The 21,619-nt window shown below is 39.3% G+C and overlaps 1 protein-coding gene across 2 annotated transcripts in view; it reads right to left on the bottom strand.

Moving 5' to 3' along the window:
- Positions 1-21,619, bottom strand: part of PIK3CB (phosphatidylinositol-4,5-bisphosphate 3-kinase catalytic subunit beta) — a 92,933-nt gene that overhangs the window by 24,134 nt on the left and 47,180 nt on the right. For both annotated transcript variants that reach the window (XM_063306721.1, XM_063306723.1), the window contains 7 exons: positions 20,412-20,663; positions 18,567-18,663; positions 17,193-17,323; positions 13,024-13,077; positions 10,450-10,638; positions 6,070-6,191; positions 1,255-1,398 (listed from right to left, as the gene is read on the bottom strand). In XM_063306721.1, the coding sequence (XP_063162791.1) occupies positions 1,255-1,398; positions 6,070-6,191; positions 10,450-10,638; positions 13,024-13,077; positions 17,193-17,323; positions 18,567-18,663; positions 20,412-20,663 (989 nt within the window). The remainder of the gene's footprint in view (positions 1-1,254; positions 1,399-6,069; positions 6,192-10,449; positions 10,639-13,023; positions 13,078-17,192; positions 17,324-18,566; positions 18,664-20,411; positions 20,664-21,619) is intronic.

The following is a 21,619-nucleotide window of genomic DNA, read 5'->3' as shown; positions in this document are numbered from 1 at the left end:
ATTCATTTTGGAATCTGAGATATGAGGACTTCCCATAAAACAATTTTTAGATGTAATGACTAACAAAGATAAAGTTAGTCTGATAGACTCCAAAAGAGCTCAGATTTTACCTGCGGTGCTTAAAGTTTTCAGAGTTTTTAGCTGGGTCCTTACAAGTCATACCCTTCTCCTTGGTACAAAGCCAATTTTTAAGTTCCATCTTCCAAGCTCCCCACTGCATTCCTAATGTAGAGCTTTACCATGAAGCCAGTTTATTTAAAACTGAAACATCTACATGGATTCATATCTTTTCTTACTGACTTAAGCTACTTTTTCTCCCAGCCAGTCTGGCTTCTCCAATCTTAGTTAACAACTTTGATTCTTCTCTGGAGCCAGGCATTTCACAAGAAATTAAAATCGTCCAGCTTTTCATGGGCCACAATCTCCCAGATGGGCTATGAATGTGCGGTTGCCAACCTTAAGCAGCATGCTGTGGACATGAAGATGTAAATGGATTTGTCAATTTTGCCCAGAAACATGTTTTTTTACTTGCTCTACTCATCTATTCTACCCTGCTAGGTATCTAGGATCACAGTTCCCAAATTCAGAAGGGCTTTATCTTTAGCCAGATTCAATGTCCTCCCAAGAACTGTTACTCAGGGGAAATCTTGGAACATCCCATTTGAGCAGAGATACTGTTCCTGCAATTGAGAAGTAATCGAAACACTGGACCATGTTGTACTGTACTACTTGTTTTATGGTAACACCTGGCAAGAGTTGTTATCATTTGTGGTCAAGCACTTTCCTTCTTTTATTTCCAGTTGTCATTACCAGATCAATCAAACTATTTTGCTGAATGTCGCTAAATATTGCTCCACAAAACACCACAATCTTTCTTTAAACAACTCCTAGCTATTTATTGTCAGGTTCTGTTGATCACCCATTTAGTTCCAGTTGTTTATCCAACTGACTATATTTATGCATTTATGTTTGCATGCACTGTTATTGATTCTTATTAACATGTTTGTATTCAAGAATTGTATTTTTATTTGGAATTTGCTTACATTGGTCTATGATAACAATAAACCATTTTCTCTCTTAGTGTGAAAGGAACCACAATTATAAGGTTCAATTTCTCTGAATAGTGAAAATATAAATTATATACATATAATATAAAACGGAATAATCAACACAACACTGTAGAATAAATATAAAACAAACCCAAATACTTATTTGCTACAGGAGATTTGTGTAACAAGTAATTTTAAGTCTTACCTCAAATGCCAAAACAACATTTGTCCTATCCTTCTGTTTGCCATGGCTTTCTCTAATAGGAATCTGGAGAGAGCACAGTCAAGAAAAGCTTCATATTTCAGTACCTGCACAAGCTGCAGGAGATACTGAGCAAGCTCTTCATCACTGAAAATAGGTAAAAAGAACCTAGATGAACTAGTGGAATTTTGGGGAAATGCATTATCAATTTTAGATTATTTCTATACTGTTTTCCTGTAAAATGCTCCGAAGGCAATATATAAGAAACCAAATTAAAATCAACAATAAAACAACAATAGTTATTTACTTACTTACTGATTCGGAAAAGTTATCTAGCTGTCTAAAACCAGGCAGACTCTAGGCAGCATTATAGAAATTAAGTGTTAAAAACAAGATACAAATCCAAAATTAAATTAATATAATACAAAACTAAAAGTCAGAAAATTAAGAAGTGGTATCATGATGGGTCAGAAAGAGCCATATTTTCATCAGCTTCCAGAAGGCCATGATGGTGGGGGCCATACATGTTTCAGGGGGCAAGCTATTCTAGAGGAGGGAGGCTGCTACAGAGAATGCTTGCTGTTGGGCCCTCTTATGCCACATCTCCTGGTAGAGGGGACACTCAGAGAAAACTGCATAGTTGTTGGGGTAGAATAGGAGGAAAATACTGGGGAAAGGAGTCTCTAAGATACCCAGTAGAAGACTGAAACATGAAATAACTAAAGGAACTGTAAAACTTAAAGGACTGAATACCACTCCTCCCCAATCTCCTTTTTGAAAAGCTGAGTGGCCATGATCAGGGCCTTCCAGTCCAAGAATGAGTGCAATTGACAGACAAGATGAATCCATGCAAAGGTCCCACCTGAGCCACATCTGTCACCTGCTCACTGAGCAACAGATGCAAGTTCAGGAAGACCCCCAAATTGAATACCAATTCTGACGGGGGGAGTGCTCCTTTCCAGATCCAGGGGACCCAAAAACCCACAGCCACTCCCTCTGGCTAGGGTTAAGTCACAGCTGGTTCCTCCCTATCCAGACCCTCACAGCCTCTAGGCACCGGGTAAGCATCTAAACAAAATCACTTGTCCAGCCTGAGGCAGAGCTGTATAATTAAGTATTATCAACAGAGCAATGATACTGCCAGATGGCCTCACCCAGCAGCTTCATTTAGATGTTGAATAGGAGTAGGGAGAGAACTGAACCCTGAGGCACCTCATAAACAAGGACTAGGGCTATATCTCTCCCCCACCCCAACACTGACTGGAACCAGCCATGGAGCAACAACTGAAGAACCATACCTCCCACTCCCAACTCCTAAGCCAGCCATGGCTAATGGTTCTGAAAGCTGCTGAGAGATCTAGGAGGCCTAGGATGGATGCACCACTCCCACTCCAAGCCCCCCAGAGATCACTGACAGGTGTGATCCATACTGTCTCAGTACTATAACCTGGCCTAAATCCTGACTGAAAAGTATCCAGATAATCCACTTCTTCCAGGGTCCTTTGGAGCTGAGGGCCTACCACCCTCTCAACAATGCTGCCAATGTTGGAAAGGGAAGGTTGGAGACTGGCCAAAAGTTGTCCAATGCAGTAACCTCCAAAGATGGAAGCAAACCACCACCTTCTCCAAGGCAGGCAGAACCACCCCCTCCTGCAAGGAGGAATTAACCACTGCTTGGACCTAACTGCATGCCTTCTGGAGAAGGCCTTGACTAGCTAGGAGGGACATGGATCCAGAACACAGGTGTAGAGCTCACAGCCACAAGGACCCTATCTGCTTCCTCAGGACCAACCAGCTGAAACTCTGCCCAGCTAACCAAGCAAAGTCATACTTCAGTCACTTCCAGAGTCTAACTCAGAGTAAATCTGAATTTATTTGACATATGCCTAGAATAATCCTCACAGTGGCCCTGCAAGAGTTCCTCTGGTTCCTCCTTACTAGGGAGGAACCTGCTCACCCGAAACAGGGCCACTGGCCAGCAATCTGCAGATACAATAAGAGTGGAGAAGTAGGTTCTGTTTGTTGCTCTTATCCACACAAGGTAAGCCCTAATAAAGGCTCTTACCTGTGTTTCATCAGATTCACTCTGTCTTTTTCCAGCAGTGCTCTAGGTTCTCTTGCATCGTTTCATCTCTCGCAGTACCTCCATAAATCAGAGAACTCTACAGGATCTATGAACACAGAGTCCACACAGGCACAATCCAATCTAAGGCCCTAGTCACATGCTCATTCCAAGCTGCAACCAGGGTTTCAGCTGAACTGTGCACCAGAGCATCAGGAATAACCCCAAGTTCCCTCTGAAACCCCACTGGATCCATCAGGCACCTGGGGGTGGGCCACTCAAATAGAATTTTTCCCCCTGAGTGGGGGTGAGTGGGTGGCAAGTGTCCCCAATGTCTTCTTCCAGTTGGGTCTCTTGATAGGGAGGAACAGAGGAACAAAGGAACAGGTGTGCAACCTTGAGGTCCTCCTGGATCTATGGTTGTTGCCGGGGGGATAGACCAAGGAGTCTTTGTTCAGTTGGTCTTCCAGTTGCACCCTTACCTAAGACAGGAGGATCTTGCAATAGTGATTCATGCCCTTATTACATGACTTCACTGATTGGACTACTACAATATGTTCTACATGGGGCTGCTTTAATTAGTCTAGAATGCAGTGCCAAGCTCAACATGAACACCTGTGGCGGGGCTCTGCAGTGGCTTCCTATTAGCATGTGTGTACAATTCAACATGCTGGCTTTGACACAGAGATAACTCCAGAACTATCTGCTCCATTCAGTTTTGATCTGTTCAGTGCAAAATTCCTGGGAGAATCTATTAGTAATCCTCCATTTGTGTGACATTGGGTGTGTGTGTGTGTGTGTGCAAAACAATGCCTCCAATCCCCAACCTTTGCAGGTGGTCCAAAAGAATACCATGCAAGTGTATCTATTTACACATCTTACAGCAGTGACTTTGGGTGATCTACAGAGATTAAAACCATCATAACAGTATAAACTCACGATGCCCTGGTTAAACAATAACCTCCAGAACAAAACTACACCACCAACAGAACTCACCTAATTGCCTGACCCAAAAGCCTGGAGAACAGCCAGGTCTTCAGAGCCTTACAAAAGGCTAAGAGGGCTAACAAAGAGATCCAGTAAAACAGCTCTTGCTGCAAATCATCCACAAGAATAACCAATTTCTGGTCCCGTGCCTTGGTCTGATACCACTGAAAAATATAATCTGGCATCCAGGATCCTCTCTAGCTGAAGCCCAACCACCTTCTCAACAATCTTACCAAGAAATGGCAGGTTGGAATTTAGCTGATAGTTTTCTAAGATGTTCAGGCGAAAGGATCATTTTTTGAGGAGGGGATACACTATCACCTCCTTCAAGGCAGGCAACAGGACCCCCACTGTCAAAGATGCATGCACCACCTGCTGTCCTTGTGTCTTCTCTGAATGTATGAATCATCACAAGGAGAAAGTTCCAATTTATAGGTGGCTGGGCTCATCCCCCAGAAGGTACTATCGACTTCCTTAGGTGTCATAGGCTACTTAAGTCTTTACCTCTTTAGGATTAGTTATATGAATTTTGGCTTAAAGATCAACGGGAAATTTCAAAGACTCTACCTCCCAACTTTCCTGCTGATTACATCTAAGAAAATAATACAGCTGTTTAATTTCAAGTGGAAATTACAAATAAAGATTATATCAACTTAGAAATATATTTTGTTCATTCATTTGTAAAAAGCATTACCATATGCAATAAAGCAAAAAATCACTAAACTTAGTCATCCAGTCATAGCTGCCAACACTCTCCTCAAGACCCTCCAGAGCACAATGATGCTGTAACTAGTACATTATACATGACCACAACATTAGGGAGGGTGCTGGTAACTATGGCAATTCTTCCAGACTCTGGTACTTCTTATTACCCACATAGATCAAGATTATTTAAACATTTTGTTTTATATACTGCTTAGCAAGGAAGATGCCCACAAAAATTAACATATAACATGCTGAATACAAATACTCTCCTGAAAGTTACATATACAGCAGAAAAAATAATGAAATAATTTAGAACATGGCAAATGCTTAGTAGGAACAATTCTCTGGAATTACTGTATACTACATCAAAGTTAGTCCAATTCTACAGAAAAAAAAACCACCTTGTTTACATTTTGAGGACGTCAAATATTCTGTTAACAATTTAGCCTTGCAAATAAAAAAGAAATGCTATTAATCAAATACAGCACTCTTGAGAAGTCAAGGCCACAAAATCCAGCAGCATTGCACTGATAACAGTCAAGCCTTTTCTAAAAAAAAACAAAACCCTTCATTGAACACATAAATCTATGCTTTAACCAGAATTAAACAAACAAGCAAGCAATAGATTTGTGGAAAACCTATTATTAATATATATATACATACCAAATCTGCTGCACATCTGCTCAAATGTAAATTCCTGTATGTTTCACACGATATAATCCTAAATTTGCAAAGATTCACTTCCATAGGACTTTAGTGGATGATTTCTAAACTGGCATTTTTAAAACATCTGTGTCTTTCCTTATACTTCCACTGCTATAGCATTTGTCCCAGAGAGCAAAGGGAGAGTTGTTGTCTCTTGACTAGACCCCACTTCCCAAAGGAGGACCACCCAGCCTGATCTTCTTGATATCATCAGTAAACTGGGATTGCAGCCTGGCCCACAGCTGGAATTGTTTCCTGAGTTGGAGAATTTATTTCACTCAGGGTAAAAGTCACAGGATTTTCTTGTTGTGATCCAACTTGTGAGCCAATTACTAGGATAAAGTTACTATACTACTTACCTCATTTGTCGTAAACAGCCCACAGCATATTCTCTTACATATTGATCGGGGTAATTGAAATCTAGTAACTCTAATGCTTCTCTAGGAGGCAGTTTTGACCATATCTGAAGAAGAGCCTGAAGCTGTTCAAAAAATAAACGTAATACACACAGAGTTCAATAACTAAAATATTTATAAACAGAATTCATTCATGAACAGAGTTGGACTACTGGACCCAGGTTCCTGCACCTTAGCCATGGAACTCAGTGACTTTGGGCTGAGAGAGAGAGAGAGAAATTGGCTCAATCTACCTCACAGAGTTTCTTGTGGGGGATAAAATGAAGGGAAATCCCACATAAGCTGCCTTGAATTCTTGGAGAAGAGGCAGAATATATATCTAAAAAACATGCTAGTGAATAAATCTTCCCCTCCCATACCCAACGGGAAATACAGTTTGCTCCACAGAGATGTAATACAAAGTATGGTGGGAGCCACCAGTTAAGATCCCATCCTTCTGCCTGCGATAGAGTTCAAACTAAGTAGGAAAAGGAAAGTGGCACAAACTGTATTGCGGCTCTTCAATATTTCTATTTCCAGCCAGCTGGTGAAAATGTCAATATTTTCATTTGTTTCTTTTCTTTCTAATGATGTAAAGAAGGAGATTTGAAGGCTCCTCATTATTCTTCTACCTGTGGCAGAATAAAGATCCACCAGGGGGTAGAAGAATCAGGAAGATCTGAAGAGTAAAATACTGTATGAGAAAGAATCAAAGGGGTGGGAGTTGCTCACACAAATCAAATCGAATAAAATATTAGAGAAGCCATTCAGGAGGCTTAAAAGAGTAATCTAAAAAAGAAGGGACAATTAGATTTGTCTAACCTCCTCGACCTCTGGACACTATTTAGCTCAGCTCTGTTTAATTGCAGATTCTAGAAACAGTGGCAAATGCTATTTGGCAATTAACTTAGCAGGGAAATGGCTGTTTTTATATAAGAAATAGTGCCATATATCAACCTGTTATCTACTATATCTTATTCAATTCCCCACCTTTCTATTCAACTGAATACTAAGGCAGCTGAAACACCTAAAATATAAAACTATGAATACAAAAATTCAAAAAAACAGATTAAAAGCTAATATTAAAATTAACTGCCCCACCTTAAAAGCACAAGTGACACTACTCTTTCAGCAATGATGTAGCTCTGTGATACTACACACTTGGTATACTCTACAAGCTGAGCACTGAAGAAACCTAACTTCAACCCTTTCTTGCAGGAAACCTGAAATTTAATATTGTGTATATATGGCTTCATCTCTACAATATCAGATAACAGAATAAAACTTCTATCCAAATATTCAAAAATGTGTGCAACATATGGAATATTGTTCTGTTGCCACTAGGATTATGCCCACTTAGAAAAACTTAAAATTAGAGGCAGAGGTTATTGAACTAGAAAATGTTAAGTGATATGACCCTTAGAGGAAACAAGAGCTCAATGACCTGAGAAGGAGCCAAGAAGATTCCAAAAATACAGCCAATTCTTGTTTACATTCTTTCTCTGAGCCTGAATAAGGAGGGAAATGCTGACCAGCTAGATCAACATCCCAGGTGGGTACTGGCTGATCTAAGAGTGTTGGTCAGAGGCCAACAAGGGGACTTATCACATCTGGGCTCAAAGCTTTCCTTTCTTAAACCAAAACCCAAAACAACAATACTTCTGCAGAACAATCAATGATATTGATTCAGATCAAAAGTACACAGAAACTGTAACATTTCATTATAGATGGGAAAATCATTACAGCATCTAAGAACCTTTTCCCTTATTTCATAAATTAATGAACTATGCCCCTTTCTTTCAGTCACCTTCTTTTACCATCTTCTAGCAATAACACTTCAACAAATTTAGAACATTTTCTTGCACATAATAAAGTTGATACTATATACGATTTTGCTGAGATAACACCATAAAGAACACTAGTTGTCTGTTATCTTAGACAACTAGATTGTCCAAAATGCTCTAAATTATAAACTGTGTCAGAGCAATAACATTTTAAATAAAGTAGATTTTTTGTACCACTGGAAGACCTGAAAGACCAGGTTAGGGATAGATTGTCATGGAGAAAATCTATCTATATGGTTGCTAGGAATTGAAAACAACTCAATGGCACATAATCAATGAATCAATCAAAGTTTTGCAGCTGGTCCAAAAATAGTGTCTCAAATGCCTAGAATGAACACTGGGGTAAACATTGTTCAAATACTAACTGTTAATAAATTAAAAGTTAGGAAACACTGTAGGACCCCAAAAGAGATAACATTAGGAACATGGTGCCAGTATATCATAATATCCAGATTTGACTACAGGTAGTCCTCGACTTATGACCATTCATTCAGTGACTGTTCGACATTACAGAGGCACTGAAGGGACTTATGACATTTCTTGAACATACAGCCATTGCAACACCCACGTGACATGATCAAAATTTGGGAGCTTGGCAGCCTGTCCGTACTTACGACTGCAGGGGTGCTTCAAGTCCCTCACCTGCCTAGCTCACCCCCATCTATGTCCTTTCAGCCCCCTACTGCCCTGTGCTCCGCAGCCCCCAGCTGACTTTTGCCATCTTCTTGCTCCTACTGCTGACGAGGCATGCCTGGCCTGGCCCTTCACAAGGCTGTTGGCCGCACAAGTTTTTCTTCCCCCAGGTTGCGCATGGCAGTTTCCTCATGAGACCTGAGGAAGCTAGCCTCACTAGCCTCATGTGGCCAGCAGCTGCCTCATGAAGGGCCAGGCCAGGCATGCCTCATCAACAGCAGGAGCAAGAAGATGGTGAAGGTCAGCTGGGGCCGCAGAGCACAGGGCAGCAGGGGCCCCGGAATATAGCGTAGTGAGGGCAACAGTGACTGGGACTGAGGCAGCTGTGGCTTTGCACCACACTGCTGGGCTGGGCTGGGGCTGGGCTTCCGCGGCACGCGCCTCTGGGGCTGCAAGAAACAGCCACCGAGCCGCAGCGCCAAGCCCAGCCCAGCAGTGCAGTGCAAAGGTGCTTCTTGGCATGGAGGGCCAGGCTGGGCACACCTTGTCAGCAACAGGGGCAAGAAGATGGCAAAGGTCAGCTGGGGCAGTGAAGTGCAGGACAACAGGGGTCTCAGAGTCCAGGGTGGTGAAGGCGACTGTGGCCAGGATGGCTAAATCTTACAGGGGTGCTGTGGCTTCATGCTGCGGCTCAGGGGCTTCTTGCAGCCCCAGAGCCGCAGTGCGCCAAGAAGCCCGAGCCACAGTGTGGCATGTAGCCCTAGAGCTACGTGGTTCTGGGGCTGCCTGCTGCACCGCAAGGCAGGGTCCAGGGTGGCCAAAAGGACAGAGATTTGGGAGACATAGGCAGGTGGGGGGAGTTGGAGGCAATCCTTTACCTTACAGAGGCCCAGGCCTGGGAGGGACCAAGCCCAAAATGGCTTGGATTGGGGTGGGTCCTTGGCTAATGACCAGTAGAATTTGCTTAATGACAGCAACAGGGGGTGCTGGGATTGCCATCGCTAAGCGATGTGGTCATGTAATGTCACACTTTATGACCACATCACTTAGTGATGGAAATTCCAGACCCAATTGTGGTTGTAAGTCGAGGACTACCTGTACTGCTTCTACAGTGTACTTCATTGTACATGATGAAGTGTAAATGAACTACATTTAAGAATTGCTTTATTCTGCTACAATTTGTCAGGACTGGCTTTAGAAGAAAAAACATTATCCATGTTTGTATAGCAACAATCTATACCCTTCTCCAAACCTACTCCCAAAATACCTGGTTTTAAAGGAATGCAAAAACTGCAGTATAGAAAATGGGTAGAGTTTACAAATGAAAAATACTGATAAAATAGTTTACATCCAATAACAGTTCCTTTTATGAATAGAATTGATGAAAATTAAATTAGAACTTTTTCTCTGTAAAGCCAAGACTGTAAGAACCCTCCCTGCATCAGCCAAAGTATAAATGCATACGTGCAGGGATAGACTACCATTTCATTTTGACTTTTGAGAGCACAGAGTGAACTCATGCACAAAATGGCAGTTACGGGAGACTTGCTTATTCACTGACTGGCTGCCATGGTAGCCACAGCAAGTCACAAAACCCCATCTACCAGAAGGCAAACAAGCTCCCCAGGATACCTTCTACCTAACCAGAGGACCTTTGTGGGGCTCAAGGCCTTGCTGCAAATAAATATGATGCTAGAATTAGGTGTTTGCTTAGTACCATGTCAGCTCTCTAAAAAACCATTGGAGTGTTTACATTTTTGCATTTTGTACGTCATTTAAATCACAGTCTCCCACATTCCTATACAAAATTACTCTCACTTGGTCCCTGGTATTACTATTGCTCTACATATTTTACTATATATCTTACTTGAGCAACATCTTCAAGCTTGTTCCATTTCACAGATAGCAACAATTTTGGCAGGGATTGTGGAAAATTTTCACGGCAGTCAAATCGTAATGTCCAAATGAGATCCATTTCATTTTCACACAGCTGAGATAAAGGGTCCCTTTCCATGATCTCCTTTAGCTCAATGTTGAACTTTTTGCCACCACGACCCTAGAAGGTTACATGTTGAAAAATGGTCAAGCATACAATCTGCACATTTTATATGTGTCAAAACATATTTCTGTTCCTGTCCTGCCCCAAATGCCATGAGGCCAGAACAGATACACTACTTGTTATTTAGTCTAAATGATTAACAAATCATATCCACTTTACTAGTGGTATATGTATTACAAATGTTAATATTGTAGTTCATGAAATATACACTTCACAAGGAAGACCACTAAGGGGCAGTATTGTTATTTTACTATTTCACCTGGGTAATATTTCTGCTGAAGGGGATTTGAATTTCAAATTCAAAGAATAAATAAAAGCTAAACTTTGTATAATTTAAAGATAAATGTACAGATTAAAGGAGAGAGAAGAATACCATCTGAAGTCAAAACCCAGCAGAATTTTACCATCAATTTTTTTTTTATTTTAAAGCCGGCAAAATTTTAGAGATGATTTTTTTTTCATTTCCACAATACAAAATCCAAACATACAATACCAACTAAAACAACAAACTTATCCCTAGTTGCCGTAAAATAACACACAAAGAGACATAGGAAAGCCTGTTGCTCTCTACCTATTTTGGGTCATAGCATCCATACTCCTGTACTATTGACCAAACTGGCAGGAGATGATGGGAGATGCATTTGCACTAAACTATGTCTTTCAGAAGACATGAATGAGTCTTCTTTTTTAAATTTATTGATCATTTTTAAAAGAAAAAATGAAGAGTAAACAAGCAAACAAAAAGAAAAAATGGTACAGATATATAGGCATGAAAGCCGGCTGGGTGATCTTGGGCCAGTCCCTCTCTCTCAGCCCAACTCACCTCACAGGGTTGTTGTTGTGGGGAAAATAGGAGGAGGAAGGAGTATTAGGTATGTTCTCTGCCTTGAGTTATTTATAAAAATAATAAAGGTGGGATAAAAATTAATTAAATAAATAAATAAAAGTAGAAAAAGGAATTACTAAGATTATACAGTTAATGCTCAGTGTATCTTTGATTAGAAGTTAACCATGGAAAACATTAAATTACATTTAAGTACCTTAAATTGTTTTAACAATGTAAGTAAGAATTTAAATCTCTAAACTAAGCGCTTAAATCTCCACTTTTTGTTTAAAAGTTTAAAAATAAAGAAGAAAAAACTTTACTAAAAACTTTATAAATATTAGTTTCTAACTTCCCTTTTATCGTACTCCAACTAATGTACAATATTTATAGACCTCTGAATTTTTGTCTCTTCACCTCTTTAGTCAATTCTTTTTCCCCTTAAAAACCATACTCTAGATACTTATATTTGCCTTGCTGCATTTTGCTATTTCTACATATTCTCCAAGTTTAAGCTCCCAGTCTGATATCTTTGGTAATGTATCTCTTTCCAATGTTGCACTAAATTTATTTTTGCCGCTGTAAACATGTATCTTAGTAAACTGTTATTTTTGTTGTTGTTGTTGCTTTGGAATTATGCCTAGTAAACTCTAGCCTTCTCTTGAGCTGGTGTGTCCTATTCATTGTGGTAAAAAGGAATGTGGAAGCATTCATTTAGGCTTTTATTTAACCACAGTTTGCCATGTTGTCTTGTATTCAAACTATATTTATTCAAATAAGCCAACTTCAAAACATGATATCCAAACCTCAGTTAACAAAACTCCAATTCCTGTCTTAAATGGCCTGGAAAAATATGGGTAATAAAAGGCTAAATAAAAATGTAAGAGTAATAAAAATAAGAGGGGAAGAAAAGAGCAAGGACATGTGCCTGCAAGGACACCAACTCATTCATATAGCACTAAATTATACTGCAGTGTAGCACTATGTTAAAATTTGGCATTGTCTAGCATGTATATTTAATTTAAAACCATTTCTTTTCTGTTCCATATAAAAACATATACAGATAAAAGGAAGATAATTGTATATATCATGAATGGCAATACTCTACTAATAAATTTTATTAATCCAAAAGACTGTAACAATAAATTAAAATGTACTGCTTCCAGAACAGTAACTATAGAACAATAAATATTTAAGTCAAAACACTCTACTGAGATAATAAACTTTGGTTATCTTGCAATAATAAAAGCTTTAACTTTAAGGTAATAATTCTAAACATTAAACGTACAGACAGGTACAATAAAACTATTCACGCTTATATGATTTAATTTATACTCATTTTCTGATATGTTCACAATTTATGGTACCCTTCCCAATATTTAGCAGGGTTTTTGTGCATTTTATGAGAAACATAATTTTGAAAGAATAATCTCATCATGATTTAAATAAATTATTTCTGAACACTAGTATTTAGCACATGGTAAAGCAAATATACACATAAATGTACAGTATTCTGTTTTAAATGGGGAATGGCAAAATATTTCACCTTTGATACTTACTGCCATGCCAGAGGAATCACTGTTCCTTGCAATCTCAGCTGCCTTTTCAAGTATCTGCAGAAAATTTAAGAAATGTAAGAAACATTATTTAAGAAACATTAATTATTTAACATTTAAGAAACATATATTTATAATTGAACAAGGTCAGGCAATATTAGAATTAAAAATGAACTGGTTCACTGTGCTGTCTAATCACATGTGCATGCAGGGAAATGAATGTTATTTACATTGCTCTTTCTATCCTATGTTCAGTATGTAAAACCTGCACACCATACCATTTTGTTTTAACATGAATCAGCCTGCATTATTTCATTGTAAGAAAATCCACTGCACCAACAATAAATACAGCTCTATAACAAAGCTTAAATACTACAAGAAGAATACAGATTTGAAATAGCATGTTCCTGAAGGTTTCAGATTTACACTGGTTGGAATCATGCACTCTCTTTTAAGTAAAGGAGAAGGAAGATTATTAGGAGAAGGGTTAGCTCATTAGTCCTTCTCTAGCTCAGTATCAATGCTGATTGTAGAAACTCTACCTTGCAGCCAGGAATTTTTACCCAGATCTATCAAGAAACGCCAAAGATTCAACTTGAGACTATTTTGAATGCAAGGTTCTACGGGGTCAGGTTTACAATTGAAATCTTAAATTCCTCATGGTTTCAAACTCTCAGTGAATTTGCTTCAGTATGTCTAGCAGAATTAGGTAGCAGAAGTAGAAGAGTGAAAATAGGTGTCAAGTTGGCCCAAATTCCATACTGGTCTCCAACCTAGACAATGTTTCTGCTATCTTAGGCTGAAGTCAAGCATGAAGTCAGCTTTAAAAGTGGGGCTGACTGCAGTTATGCTGGAATAACGAATTATAATATTTTTTGTTTATTTGGCTCTTCAGTGTGGAGGCAGAAGCAACATTGTTTTGATAGGCAGAAAATTCTCTTCCGCTTACTTCCTCCCTTCTTAAAAAAAATCAAACATGTATTCCTCAATATTCTCCCAAATCCATGTTTTTTTTTTGAGGATTAAAATCAAAATATATTATGACATGGAATTATCTCAAAAAGTAATGTAAAGCTACTGAATGGGTATGACTTTTTTCTTTTTCAATCAGTTTCTTCTCTTTTGTATTTAGATAACCACTTGTGCATCCTGTCAATTTAAAGTTTCTAAGTTGTACCTGTGGCATTGTTTCATTTTTCAACTACTTCTATAGGCAACTTAAAATGTATGTTTATATCCCCCCCTACATATGGCAAAAACAACACAGATTTTCTATCCAAAGACAACTGTAGATTCAAAACATCTGCACCACACTTTAGATGTTATCAGTAATGGTGGATTTACATGAACCCCCTTACATACTGAAGCATACATATGGATTCTGCAGCTGCACAGTAGCTGATCTGGAGCTTCTGAGCTCAAGATTTCTGGTAGAAACTTTGCTCACCCATATGCAGAGAAAGAACTTCTACCCAAACCTTAGTTCTGAAGATAATCACAAAGATTAAAAACTGAAGTGACTATCCTTACGTCTCATTACAGAGGATAGGCAAGCAATGTGAATTCACAAAATGGCACTCAAAGAAGAACAGTTATTGGTGAACAGCTAGTTCTTCATCATAGTCTCTGTGATTTATATATAAACTAAATAGCTACTCTACCCATGGGCAGGATTCCAATCACATCAGGATTAAGACTACAATGACTCTGCCAAAGGCTGCATTTTTAAAGGAATGAAGATCCAAGGTATAATGCAATGTAAGCGTCAAAGTTTGGGACTATGTAGAAGCCCAACAGATGTCCAGTATACATATGCCTCTGAAGAAGGTAAATCAACTGCCTTTAAACAATGAAGGGAAACCACACAAAATGTAAATATTCATAAACAATTATCTTCATCTCTGAGGTCTCTTATTGTCCTAAAGCCCCATTCTTTTTCTAGAAAATAAATTATGTGGAATAACATCCAGTGCCAAAATGGCTGAAAGGAACTATTTTATAAAGTAGAGCCTTTCTTCTAGGCCACACAGAGGTAGAGGGGAGACAGAGTTCAACAGACACCAACCTTGCCCTAATTCAGCTGATAAAACCCCTTTGTATTATCTTGGCCAAAACAGATCAATCAAAATGGTCAGGGCTTTGAGTTTGCCAAACCACACAACATACAGGTAGTCCTTGACTTACGACCATTCGTTTAATGATGGTCTGAAGTTACGACAGCCTCAGAATGGGTGTTTTTCAACCTGTAAAGCACTTCCGAGCACTGAAAAATGTCATACCCCCTGTGGTCACATGATTGCATGTCAGGCACTTGGCAACTGACTCGCATTTACGACCGGTTGCAGAGTCCTGAGGTTACGTGATCTCATTTTACAATGTTTTTTGCTGTTTCCCCCCTGCCAAAAAAACCCACACATTGGGGAAGCTGGATTCACTTAACAACTGCAGTGATTCGCTTAACAACCTGTGCTTCGCTTAGCGATAGCCACAAAAATGGTCGTAAAATTGGATCCGGTCACATGGTGACTCAACTTACGACCGCAACGGCTTATGATGGAAATTCTGGTCCCAATTGTGGTTGTAAGTTGAGGACTACCTGTACTACCATTGGGTTCAAATCCAACACATTTTCTATCTTGTGCACATCTCTAGCCTTCATTTAATGGGGGTGAACTATCCAGATGTGGGAAAAAAACTATTACTATATCAGTAGATACTGACAGCATAGGAAGGTCAGACTCAGCATTAGTCAGGACCGCAAGAGGCTTTAATTTTGTCTCAGACAGGTGCTTGGGGCACAGTGCCTCAGCATGCAAAGCTAGTTCTTTGATAGAGAAGTTTCTACTGGATCCCCAATTTGTTAGGTGGTTGAACTAATTTTGCTTGGGATGATGACAAAGTATCCTGGTATGCATAGCATGGGTGGGTCAAGGCTGCAAGGATGTGATCTCAGAGGGACAAGTCAACACTAGAGGATACCTTCCTTCTGGATTCAAGAGAATATACAGAAAATGGGAGCATGATGTAGAAGTGAAAAAACTACAAAAGATAGAGATGCCTGGTAGTACTGCTGATGAGTCTCATTCAAAAATAACAGCACAGATGCTCTAAGTGTACTGTGGCTGGCTGAAGAAATGATACAGGATTAAGAACAACAACCGGCTGGAGAAAGGTTAGAGACTAAATAAGGGCAGTTGATCCCTTTGCAATATCAAAATAGAAAGCTGTAGCAATCCAGATGGAGGCAGAATAGGACAGGCATTGGTGACAGTATTGACGCCTCTAACATTAATGGGACTGAACACAGAGGAACAAGACTTTCTGAGTTTCTTCCTTTTCTGAAATTTCTATCCTGAAGATTATGCCTACATTTTCTAGGGCATACAATTTACAAAGAATTGGAGTTGCCACAAGTTCTTTCAGAGCTAAGTTGCTGAATCTGTGGCACAAGACCTATTCCTACAGGGATGTGAAGAACAATTGTTCTGGGTCTGTTTAGTAAAAGCCTGGCAGTGAGTGCATGTATTAATTACCTAGCTTTTGCTTAAACAAATTCAAGGCCAGATAATGTTAAAATCCTGAAGAACCTCTACTGTGGCAGCCAGAAGAGGACTGAGGTTTGAGGGAGAGTCTCATCTATTTCTGTGGCAGGTACTATGGGTGTGCAGTGCCATGAAATAGTATCGGCCCTTCAAGGTTGGCCAGATCAGGAAACAGACACCACAAGGTCTATTGGAACTCTACTGTGGCATAAAACAACAGAATCTTGAAAGCCTGAGAAATATTCTCTCTCCATTCTCTTAGACCTAAGAGAATCAAGGTAGAGTGATTTTGAGTTTCTTCCTCACTCCTTCCTCCACTTCAGAGCTAAGCTGGTGTTTACCAAATGGCTGTTGAATAACTTCTTCAAGGCCATCTTCTATAGCTACTGGCCAGGAATAAAACTCATGCGAATCAGAGACATTGAAAAAGAACATGGCATTTAATTTAAACTGAACCACGATTTTGATTGCGGTATGAAGAAGGCACTAAAGAGGGATAAAAATATATTATTTTTTTCCAGATTTGGTTGATATTATGTGCACGTTTAATTCAAGAAATATACAACTTTATTTGGTAAATATGGAAGTGAAAGCATAGGCAAAAAATTAATCTAATTCCTAATTTCTTACCTTATCAAAAGCAGGGTAATAAATAGGAAATTTTGAATATTCTTGAAATCTGATTTGCAAAGTTGTTGCATTTTCAGTGTATGGGTTAGTCTGTACCGTTCCCATTGGATTCAACATTTCTTCAAGTTCATCTAGGTAACCAGAATAATATGCATTTTGTTTAATTTAAGAGCATTAAATCTGTAGCTATATAAGCACATTTCAATATCTTCATGGCTATGTTTCCGGTACTAAATATACTTTATAAATAGAGGTAGATCATTTTAACTGAATTGTTTCCACAAGGGCCAAGAAAAGTATCTTGCAAAACCCTCAAAGACACAGAGACTAATGTATTTCCACATAATTCTAAACTAATGGAAGTTAGATGGAAATGTAAATACTCTGAACAGAGGTGCAAAGAACAGTTCAAGGCTGAAACATCCTGACCATAAAATGTCCTATCCTGACTTCATTGGAAATGTTCCAATGTTGAAATGGTCCGTATGACGTTACAGGAAGTGGTCCAAAGTCAAAATGGTTCTGCTTCCATTTCAGTTAGAATAGCATTTTTTGAGGCTGGGTCATTTGTGTTACAATCAGAACGGGATGTGTCAAAATTGGAATATTGTCTGCCTTAAAATGTTTTGTATACCTGTATTAAAATAAGCCCAGGTAGTATATTTATTCCATTTCTGACTATTTTTGCAGATGTTTGTTCTGTACAGAAAGTAACATAATCTGTTCACGAACTTGATCAGTAACCTTCTCCCTTTTTTATTCCCACACACACATTTCCCCATTCGTCATCTTACTCTTAAACAAAATGCAATGACAGAGTAACAAGTATTCAGACATACTTGCAACCTATTTTAATGGAGATGGAGCCTTTAAGAGGTCTACTAGGGCAGGGCAGTGCTTTAGGTTTAATTTCCAAAAAGTGCTTCAGAATGTGCACTGCAGTAAATGTAGGACCCATCTGCAACAATTTAAAGTCTGCTATATCTTTTCTTGAGAATGACACAGCAGCTACCCCTCCCCTTGCAAAGGTTAAGCATTAACTCAGCCAGCATAAGGTGCCCATCTCTAACACAGAGCAAGTCTCTACCACTGGCAGCCATGGTGATGTAGTAGCTGGGAAGGAGATTTCATCATAGGGGAAGAAGATCCCTCTTTGGGATTGAATGTCATTCCTGTATTTCATTATCAATATTCTACTTTCTTTATAGCTATACATTACAGATCTTAACCCTGTTTTCTAATATAGTCTGAATCATAGTCCAACACTGCATGCCTCTCATTCCAGAGGAGCTGCTGCAGGCAGTCCAAGCAAATCAGCCACTCTGAAATTAATGGAGGCTATGCAGGAGCCTGTATAGCAAACTTCAGCCTCACCAGGAAATGATGACCAGCTGTGCAACAGAAAGTCTCCAGTTTTCAACTGTCCTTTAAAATCAAATACCATGGTATTGACCCACGCCACAGGATAATGCTGCGAAGATAAGCCATACAATTTGAAGATTAAATCCAAGGGAGTACAACAACACTCAGATATGCACAACCGATGGAAAAGAAAATTATTACTAATTAAGTTGCTGATTTGGGGGAAAAAGTCTAGATAGACATCCAAGAGCAATGTAGCTTGAACTATGGAAAAGGAGACCCAGGCACAAATTGCAGCAAAGTTATGATCCTGCTGATTGACCAGCCCTATTCTCTCAATGCGACCTACCTCAAAGGATTGTTATGAGGACAAAAAGGTAATGAGTGTGTACAGTGAATTCCTTAACAGAAAAGATGCAAGTATAAATAAATATATAAACATTTAAGAAAAAAATACAGAACTATTAGCTTGAGTGAACTTAAAGATGAATGACTCAAAAAATTAATATAGTAAATATATTCAAGTTGATTATATTATACTTCATTAACATGTTAGACCAGCTTGACAGATGTAGCATATTTATCTTAAATTTAATCAGCCCAATAACAGATCTTCTTTGTAGGATGACGTGTTTTTGTCTTTTGAGACAATACAAGTATTTTAGCGCACAAAACACATACAAAAATGCCACGATTCATGTTTATTACTGAAGATACTAGAGAAACACTAGCATGGTCTAAGCAAACGTAAAATGTGTTGAAACAACCTGAAATCTCAAACAGCAGTTTCTTATTTGAATTACAAGTAGTTCTCAACTTATGATGGCAATTGGGACCGGAATTTCCATTGTTAAGCGATGCAGTTGTAAAGTGTGACTGCATTGCTTAGTGGCAGCAATCCCTGTAGTCCCGAATGCCATTGTTAACTGAATCCCACTGTTGTTAGGCAAGGCAACTTCCTGCTGGCTTCCCATAACCAAAGTCACTGGGGAAGTCAGCAGGAAGTTGCAAATCCCAGGCCCACAGACAGGTAAATGGCTGCTGCCAGGTGAGGAAGGGAATGAGGGGGTGCAGGGGAGGAAGCACAAGTGTGCAAGGGAGGGTACATGAAGGTGCAAGAATCATGGTGCGGGTCAGGGAGGGTGTGAAAGGCACAGTGCAGATCAGGTCTGTGAGGGAGTGCTCAAGAGGCATGGCACGGGTCAGGGAGGGTGCATGAGAGGCACTGTGCAGGTCAGGGAGGGTGTGTAAGTAGCTGGTGTGACCACAGAGGGGCTGGAGGAGGGTGCACAGGTGCGGGAGAGTTACCCCAACAACTTGTGACCTTCCCCGCCAGCTCCCCCATTGACATTCTGGGGAAGCCAGCAGGGAAGATTACAAATAGTGATCATTTGATTGTGGGGTGCTTGGCAACTGGCTGTAAGTGTGAATGGGTTGCCAAACCCAGATCACGATCACATGACCACAGAGGTGCTGGGATGGCCAGAACTCCAAGGACGGTCGTAACCACCATTCGTTCAGTGCCACTGTAACTTGGAATGGTCGCTGACCGAATGGTTGTAGGTCGAGGACTACCTGTACATCCTGCCTTACCTTTGAGGGTTCCTGTCACTGCATATGGGAGATTCTCCCTTCATTTTATCTTCACAATAACCACCCTGTAAGGTAGACTAGGTTGAAAGAAACAATGGCTGATCTGAAATAGCTTTTCAAGTGTTTAAATATCTTCGTGTATGTTTAATTCAAAAACTGGAAGGAAAAAAGAACCTGAAATATCTGCAGCCACACACATATACATGAAGTAGTGTCCCCTACTGTGAACAGGAATGTAAAGAAGAAACTAAACGAATTCATTACCACTTTCCCAGCTTTCCTCATGGTCTGGTATTTGGGTGGATTCAGTGTCTTGGCTGACTTTTTATTTTTCATTTTATCCATAACAGCATAAACCACAAAGCACAATCTAGCCATTCTCGGCAAATCACAGACATTGATGTCAAATTCCAAGGGTTCATTCCAAACATGGTCATTTCTCCCAGATATTTCTGAGCTTACGATAGGTTTACAAAGGAGTTCATTTCCATGGAAGAGGCCAGCCCGGATATGAACCTGCAAGATATACATGATAGAAAAGTACTGAAAAATATTGTACCAACTAAACGCATAATAACAAGACTTATTAAAATACAAGTACTTTGTGGTTTAAAAAAACATGAAAAAGTAGCTTTAGAGGAATTGCTTTTAATGATACTCTGTATGCTAGAGAATATTATGTTCAAGCTATCTGTATGCAATAAAGCTTAACCAATTCTGCTGTAAGGAAACAAATTTATTTTATGTAATTGTTAACTTACATTCCTAGAACAAGAATGATTTAAGATGAACTTTCCATCTCTGCCTGCATTATCACAACCAGGAAATGAACTGGTATAGATTATATTCAAATATACACACAATTTCAAAAGCTTCTCAGTATGTCTCACTAATATATACTGTGCTGAAATAAAATTACACTTTGAAAAGTTCTGATACAATGGAAATATTTTTAAAATTATATATTTTTCTTTATTATATAAATGCTCTGCTTTGTGGTACTTCTGATGAAAAGAGGAAAAGTACCATAAGCAGAATAGTTATAATAAGATTCTGTTGAAATCAGTGGAATGGAATTTAATCAAACTGATAACGTTCCCTTAGTGGTGACAAATCTTTGTAAGTTGTGAGTATATTTGTACAAGAGTTGAACAGGAAGAACCAACTTACTGGATTAAATACTGACATATTAATGGAAGTGGCATAAATAAAGAAGAAAACATAACAATATGACAGAAACCAGAACGGAACAAAAAAAGATACACACACGGTCCAAGAGGGCTTCACTGATGCTCACTAAAAGCCTGGGAGAAAAGCCAGATCTTCAGGCTCCTTTGAAACACCAGTAGGGTGGCGACCATCCGAATATTGAGGGGAACCTCATTCCAGAGAGCAGGTGCTGCTACAGAGAAGATGTATTTCCAGGATCCTGACATGGCATTGTTCAATCGAAGCAACCCAGAGGGTGCCAA

This window comes from Candoia aspera, chromosome 6 (assembly GCF_035149785.1).
Source record: "Candoia aspera isolate rCanAsp1 chromosome 6, rCanAsp1.hap2, whole genome shotgun sequence".
NCBI lineage: Eukaryota > Metazoa > Chordata > Lepidosauria > Squamata > Boidae > Candoia > Candoia aspera.
The sequence above is the reverse complement of the archived record's forward strand: the minus strand, read 5'-3'. Positions and strand labels throughout refer to the sequence as shown.